This window comes from Pieris rapae, chromosome 9 (genome assembly GCF_905147795.1).
Source record: "Pieris rapae chromosome 9, ilPieRapa1.1, whole genome shotgun sequence".
Classification (NCBI taxonomy): domain Eukaryota; kingdom Metazoa; phylum Arthropoda; class Insecta; order Lepidoptera; family Pieridae; genus Pieris; species Pieris rapae.
In genome coordinates, this window is record NC_059517.1 from 5,628,603 (window position 1) to 5,637,087 (window position 8,485).

An 8,485-nucleotide genomic window follows, 5' to 3' on the forward strand; every position below is an offset into this window, starting at 1 on the left:
AATACTAATGTTCCGTTTCCAACTAAAATCTCCTGCCTTTTGCTTCATCCTTTATTGTATTTCTTCTTTCACAATCAAGGATAATATTAAGACTTATTAATGTTTATTTAAAGATTTTATTTTTATTTATTAAGGAAACTAAATAGATACGTTTTACTGATAAAATATATAATGTACAAAGCAAAACAAAAGATGACAGCACAAAATTTATAAATTACGAGAATGACAAAAAAACTAGTAGTAGTAATAAAGAAGATAGATACAAGGCTTCGGACAGCTTGAACAGTGTTCAAATCGGTCAACTAGCCCTAGTTTAAATTAAATTGTTGGAAGAACTGTCGCTCATATGCATTTGAAAAAAATATATATTGTGGGTTGAAGCCTACTGTATCGATTGATAAAACCAAAAAAGATAAAAGCTATACCAATTTCCCAAAAAAAAATTACCATCGAAACGTAGATTAGACATAAATTACAAATTCGCTCCAAAACGGTTAATGCGATTTATTTTAATCTTACACGTATTATTAGATATAGCATATATTATATTTTGATAAAAAAATTGTATTAATTCGTTTCCTGGGCATGGAAAGTAATAAAAGGTAAATAAACTCAAGCGCAATGGGCTTCCCCCTGCAATTTCACACCCGCGAGCTCTGCATGCGGCCTGTCTTCACTCTTCAACAGTGTGACCAGATTTAGCAGAATTCTGCGATTTTAGCAGAATATGACCTCCAATTCACAGCGTAGCATATTATGTCGCAGATTGGAAAAATTTGGCAGTAATTAGCAGAATTTAGAAAAATATTAGCATAACATTAGCATTATGCAAACTTAATAAGTTAACTTTTATATATTTCCAAAAGAAACAATAAAGTCTACCAATTACAATTTATTAAACACAATATATATTCATTAAACTTTATTTTTATGCCCTATATTAAATTTTACCCATCCCAAATAAAATGAATGTAATATTTCGAAGGGAGTAGGTATTCCACAGCACAAAGATTCAGCTGATATGCTTGTTTTACTTCTAAGCTGTTATATAAAAACGACCTACTTGAAGAACACACATTTTTCGGACTTATTTATTTAATTTTTACCTTAAAAATATGATACCTATCTCGTAGCATAATATGTCTATAATAAACTATTTAAAATATTAGCTCAAGATGCCAGACAAAAGACAGAAATCTTAACATTCCAGCAACGTATTCAATCATTTTTGATCCAACTTTGTGTTCAACTAAAACAACGTTTACCCCTGAATGAAGAGTTTGAGCAATTGCTCAAGTTGTTGTCTACAAGGATTTTTCAAGTCTTGCCGATTTGGTATTCCAATTTCCAAATTTGATCCATGAACCTGACGTACAAATTATTGACAGTGATAATACAGGGAGCTCTAATTGGATAAGGCAGTGAGTGAGCTGTTTGAATGAGGTGGAAGCTTTAACCCCACGCCTATGAATACTAAACGATTTTTAGGCCACATTGCAAAAATGACTCGAGCAGATGGAAATAAGAAGTATACACATTTGGTTGATTTCGCGAAGGCCATGATGATTTTGCCAATGTCCAATACAGCTTGTGAAAGAATATTTTCTCAGGTGAATAATGTAAAAACAGACCAAAGGAACAGATTTAAAAATGAACATGTGTCTGCAATCCTACATGTAAAACAAGCTGTAAAAGATGCGTAAATTTTACGCCTACAAAAAATATGTTAAATATAGCCCAAAATTAAACTAAGTACACTTAATTCAAATATTGACGAGTCAGATGTCACGGAAAATTAAGAAATTTAAATTTTTCAATAAAAAAAATGATACCTACAAGTATTAAACCTTTTATTTTATAAAATAGCAGAATTTTAACAGTTTTTAAAAAAGGTTAGCAGATTTTGGCAGATTTTAACCAAGTAGCTAGCATAATGACAAATTTCAATATGGTCACACTGCTCTTCAAGTCTTCAGTCCACCTCAACGCTTTTCGACGGGAGGACTACGCTTGTGTTTCGGAGCCAATAATAATTAAATATTTGCGTATTTTAGTTTTTACCCGCGGATTTTTTTAGAAATGCCAAAATATATAAAGAAATATCAAGTGAGGCGAGGACATGAACTTCGGAAATTATTGTATGTTATAAGTATATGTATATAAGTACCTACCCAAACAAAACTCAAATTTAGGGTTGTCAAGTTTCAAGTGCAACTTGTACAACAAAGTAAAATAAGTTGCTGAACCTGATACCTGATGGAATCTGAAAGTGGGGACCGGATCTCGAGGATGGTAAGCAGTAGACATGCCGTCATTGAGCTCGTTGTATTCAGCTCAGCAAGACGATACTAGAAATGTGACTATATGAACCTGATGATGAACTCCGAAGGTGGATACTGGATCTCGAGGATGGTAAGCAGTAGACATACCGTCATTGAGCTCGTTGTAATCAGCTCAGCGAGACGATACTAGAAATGTGACTAAATGAACCTGATGATGGACTCCGAAGGTGGGGACCGGATCTCGAGGATGGTAAGCAGTAGACATGCCGTCATTGAGCTCGTTGTATTCAGCTCAGCAAGACGATACTAGAAATGTGACTATATGAACCTGATGATGAACTCCGAAGGTGGATACTGGATCTCGAGGATGGTAAGCAGTAGACATACCGTCATTGAGCTCGTTGTAATCAGCTCAGCGAGACGATACTAGAAATGTGTTATATGAACCTGATGATGGACAGGAGAGGCTAACGGAACCCAATGATCGTTGCGGTAGTCGGAAAGGTGTAGGTGTTTCGATGTGAGTCAGTTTGAAATTGAAATACTGACTAAAAATAAATTGAAAACAACTCTACTTTTTGTTTTGGGTCGTCGGCTGTAATATTTAATTAGTTTAGGATATTCTAAATTAGTTTGTTTTAGAGTAGAAGTGTATTCCCAAAAAGTTTGATATTCGTTTTCATATAGATAATATTTAAAGATATTAAGGGCCTGTTTCACAATGTATGGATAAAGTGCCAAATAGCTATGCAACACATAAATTATTCGAAAGATAAAAGTTCCAAATAAGATACTTCGAATTTCATGATGTATACCGCTATCTGACAGTCGTGAAACGCAAAAATACTATTTATCATAGCAATAAGTAACAAATAGCTTATTTGGAACTTATCCGGACATTGTGAAACAGGCCCTAATTCTAATTATTAATCCCTTCTATATATCAATTATAACAAAGTTTCATAAAACACACGCGCCCTTAAAAAAGAATTCTAGATAGTCGAGCAAGTTTTTCTAAGATTGTAGGATTTTAATAAATAACACAACATAATAAGTCAGCCTTTAATAAAATGTCATGTAAATATAATTACAATACGACAATGACTTATAAATATACGAATATGTAATATTTACGCACCAATTTTAACCACATATAATATACCAATACAGAACACGCAAATATAAGTAAAACTTGGCCAATAAACCCAAAAATTATACGTTTGCAAAAATATCAATTAGTTGTGTGAATACTTCTTGAACACGAGTTTCTTCCAAAGTAAACATCTAGAGATATTCTACACTATTCTAATATTTTAAGGCATCTTATTTATTGCTGTAACATTTACATACAAACGAAGATGCTGCGATTTTTTTTAAACCAAACCAGTGTGTATACGATACGCTATACAGTATACGATGAACGACGAAAACTATTTGAATAATTTCATTTAAGTAATTAATTTGTAAAAATATATTGTATATAAGATATACTTTAAATATAATATGCACAAAGCAAAAATAAAATTTGACGGTAATCACATTTCTTAATTTTCTAGCCCTTAGGTACTTGCAACAAATCATTGTACCAATATATACAAAAATTTAATAAAAAGTCTTAAGTTGCACCCGTCTATGATTTCTAAAACAATTTAAAACTACAAATAATGAATCATACAATTTTTAAAACCTCTTAGTGCTTTTGTGTGCACCCAATGAAGACCTGTATTTTCGAGAATACTTTTTATAGGGCCCAATTTTATCGAACGATTTTAACCTACTACGTGGTGTATTATATGCAAACGGCATTTGGAAAAACACAGATCACATAGCTCATAACTTTTTTTTCCGGTTAATAATAAGGTAGCAATAAATAAAAAATACAATCATGGTTACATACATATATATGTGTAATAGTTTATCTCGTATCGTAATCGAATTACAAATCACAAGACTAAAATTAGACAAATGGAAGCTTTTAAAATCAAAGCATATTGCAGAAAGGAAACATTATTATACCATAGACTTTTATGTTTATTTATCTTCAGGCCATGCCAAATGCCGCCTTGATTTACTTATTATATTTATATTAATTAGAAAATCTCCAAAAAACAAAAAATAATATTTATTATTTTTTTGACTTTTGTGAATAATTTATTTGTTTAGATATAGTATGATGTCGCTGATAGGCAAATAAATAATGTCCATGTTATATTTGCCATCTGTACTGGCATTCAAATTAAACTTTGACTTGTTTTGATGTGTTTTATTTTGTCTATGTGTAAAGAACGATAAAGATATTCGAATTGTTTTACTTTCTTAATATGATTTTACGATACGAGAATAAAGACTAATTGTGAACTCATGGCTGTGTGTACCAGCCTAGCAAATATACCCACGAGTTACATAAAAATAAGCCCTATAAAGCATTAGCACAGCAATATCTATCATCTCGATTTGTCCATGACGTCAGCGCTGTGTTGGACGAAACGGAACATACCGTTTGAGATTGCAACTACAGGAGAGAATAAACGAAGTGGATATTCACTGAAAACAAAAATGTAGCGATTGTACTTGACTTGATATATATATATATATATATAAAAATTAAAAAGACGTGGGTTGCAAAAGTTGTATGTATAACCGATCGTAAAAAAAATGTATGAAAACCCAGAACCAACAATGTTCCACAACTTTATGAGTGTTTTTATTTATAGCCTGATATCAGAATACAAATTATAGCTATTGTTTTTCTTAATCGACGATAACTGATTCTGTGTGCCCATGGGCAAAGCGGGGAGGCATTTTCCTTATTTTATATCAATCTCGTCCAGGTCTTTTCAGCCATTTCCACGATTTCGTCTGCTCACCTTTTAAATTGCTTACCTCGGTTTTTTTATGGCCTCTTGGTTGTTATAAGTGTTAAAATCAAGTAAAACAAAAATGCAATTTTAATAAACAGACATAATATAAGTACCAACCTTCCAGTGACTGGAGACGCTTCATTGCCACTCAAAATGAAAACAGGGAAAAATATTGAAAACACACAACCACTGCAAATGAAAAATGTGTTTTAAATTAATACATTTTAAAATTGATTCACTGAATCTTTATAACATAGCAGTAAAGTGTAGGAAAGGGGGGGCGGAGGGGGCGGTCCGCACCGGGTGTCATCTTTTTTTGGGTGACACCCCCCGGTCTCTCAACTTTAATAATAATGTACAAACAAAAAAAATCGCTAGCAAAAAAAAAATTTTTTCGGGGATTCCTCAACTAGCGCTAGCTCAGCTCTATGTAGAATTTGGGGATTCCTGCAAGAGAGCGTGACGCTGTCGTGGGGATTCCCCGTCCCATACTCGCGATCTATTAATAAATGATCCATATTCTTTATCATATATAAAATTTATTGCTTTTTACTTTCGATGGGGTGACACCATTAACTTCCGCACCGAGTGCCACCCAAGGCTACGCCACTGAATAAAGCAGTATGTAGCAGTATAAATACAATATGGGATATTGGATTAATTATTTTGTTGTCCACACAAAGTCAGGGCCACATTTCTACGACTAAAATATGTCGTTTAATCATTTGTTTGAAGTCCAACCATCTAATGGGCCAGACACCTGTCTGCGACTGTTCCACTTATCATATCAGATTATCAGAATTATAGTTGGACAGGGCACACTAGCTACAAAGCCTTGGAGGCAGTAGAATCAAAATTATAACTAAAAAAAATATATATTGTCTTTTGGTTCTAAATAAATATTTAAAATAGGTGTTCTACTTAATTTGAAAAGACTAAAAGATTTATATAGTTAATGGAAAAATTATTTTTAAATCTAGTATCCTTTTTTAAGAGTAAAAAAATTACCTTATAATATATGACTGTGGAATCTGTGTCAATACAGCCAATGGTAGACCAAACCCAAGAAAGTAAGGCCAATTTGTTTCAATATATGTCAGCCGTTTGTGTAATTCCCAGCCCATGTTGAACCATTTGTACTCAAAGGAATAGAGCGAGTACAGAAGACACATGTGAACAAGGCATAATAATTCACCAACATATGTTATAGGTAACATACTGACTAGCATACTCTGGAATACAATTTATAAATATTAAAAAAATCTGATTGTTTATGTCGTCTTCAAAAAAAAAAATCTTAAAATATTCACAAATTAAGATAGAATGATACAAATAGACCATTAAATAATACAATATTATTTTGACATTATAATTATTTGTTATTCAAATTAAGGAATAAAATTGCAGTACCTGCCTACAGATAATGCTTAGTATGGATAGATTATGATCAGGGAAATATTTTTACAAAATTACTTCTATAGGAGTCGAAAATGTATGTGAAATTTAAAATTTATTAGTTTATCATCTTAAAATAATATTACATACAGTTTTTGTATAGAAGCACACAAAATACGTTTATTGATTTCTCTGTTGCTAATCTAGTTTCAAAATATAATCAGTACATAAGTATAAAGTATATTTACCTGTACTAAGAATAAGGCTTGCACCAATAAACTAAACAGTGAGTCAGCAATGATTTTACTGACACTAGACATGAATTGAGGCCTGCCTCGTCTGTGTCTATATGCCGAGTCTGCAATATCCTGAAATTATTTATTGGTCAATTGTACGCAGTCATAAAATTTTACATTATTTTTGGGTGATTGTAACAGAAGAGTGATCATCTATTTGCGATAAAAAGATCAAAAATTTGGACTTGATTGATTGTTAAACTTTTTCTTAGTCTCTCTTCTCTTGTTAGCAGATAGAAGATGTCATGTTTGCTTTCCTTTTTAGTTAATTAGTGAATAATTAATTTTGAATAGCTCCAGAAAGTATCTTTTTTCTTGGTCGCAGTCACTTTCACTGCATATTTTGGTGGTCAGAAAACCACTAAATTTGACATATTGAGATATGTATGTATATGTAAAAGTCAATTTAAGCTAAGTTTATTCAAACACTCACTTGAAACCACAGGCTATTAACGAGTTTGCTCAAAAGAAACAGTGGTAACACCCATATCATCCTGAATGTCATGGATAAGAATGGTTGTATCCATGACCATACACTGTATGCTACTCCTGGATTATGTCCAAATATAGCTATTACTAAGTACTTAACTCCCGGTAGTAATGCATATTCAAACACAAGTATGCTTAGCAAAAATATAAACCCATTTAATATACAAGACTGTAATACTCTTGTAAGTACTTTTGACTCTCTGAAATTAAAATACTTATTAAACATATATATAGTAGGATAATATGTCTTTGATTATATGAACGATTATATGTCTAAGATTGAAATAAATTTAAATTACCCTTAAAATTTAAGGGGTTGAAAAATAGATGTCCGATTCTCGGACCTACCCAATATACAACAAAATAAGGGAATGCCGTTTTCGAGGCGTTTAACCAGAAACACCGCGACACGAGAATTTTATATATAAGATTAAACTTTAGTCTTTACAATATGCCAGTTTGTGTAACCTTTTTTAATTTTATTAGAAGGTTATAATTCTGCTAAGGCAGAGAAATACTCCCTAAGTACAACTGCAAGCCGTTAAGTCAATCAAATACTTACTGTTTTATTTTAGGCTGCTTTAATTTACTTTTGGCACCGTCATATTCCAGTTGTGGAGAACGGCTTAGGGCTCGTTCATTAATTTCTTTATCTAAATATAACAACACTGTTACACCACGCAAACTATCTATAAATCCTTTGATTAGTGAAACTGAGAAGTTCTGCAACAAAGAGACATTCAATACATACAAAACAGAACAACAATAAACAGCTGTTGTCCTTTGTGTAAAAAAACTCAGCTTACCGTAATGCTTTCCATCTCTGTTGTGAAGACGTGTTATCTACAGTGAACTCTGTACTTCGATAGCTTGATTTCACATTGTTATTTCTTATTATTATAAAATTGACGTAATAACTAATTACCTAATTAATTTTGAGCTAAAATCAAAACGAAATATGATTTACAAATTATCAAAACATCAACGTCAACTGTCAACGTGTCTAAAAACATAATGACTATTTTTATTAAAAATTTTCAATAAAATGTCAAACATCATGTATAATAATTATGCATACCCACTTACATAATTCAGTTTAGACATATTTGCTTTTTCCACGTGTCCGCAGGCCAAAATACAAAATATAAAAAATACGCAAATA

The 8,485-nt window shown here is 32.0% G+C and overlaps 1 protein-coding gene across 1 annotated transcript; it reads right to left on the minus strand.

Moving 5' to 3' along the window:
* Nucleotides 1-4,588: 4,588 nt before the first annotated feature.
* LOC110996258 (etoposide-induced protein 2.4 homolog) lies at nt 4,589-8,310 on the minus strand. The gene is made up of 7 exons (XM_022263845.2): nt 8,130-8,310; nt 7,886-8,046; nt 7,268-7,523; nt 6,787-6,906; nt 6,152-6,375; nt 5,261-5,332; nt 4,589-4,826 (listed from the first exon to the last, which is right to left on the minus strand). The coding sequence occupies exons 1-7, from the start codon at nt 8,142-8,144 to the stop codon at nt 4,727-4,729; spliced, it is 948 nt and encodes a 315-aa protein (XP_022119537.1). The 5' UTR covers nt 8,145-8,310; the 3' UTR covers nt 4,589-4,726.
* Between the last annotated feature and the right edge of the window lie 175 nt (nt 8,311-8,485).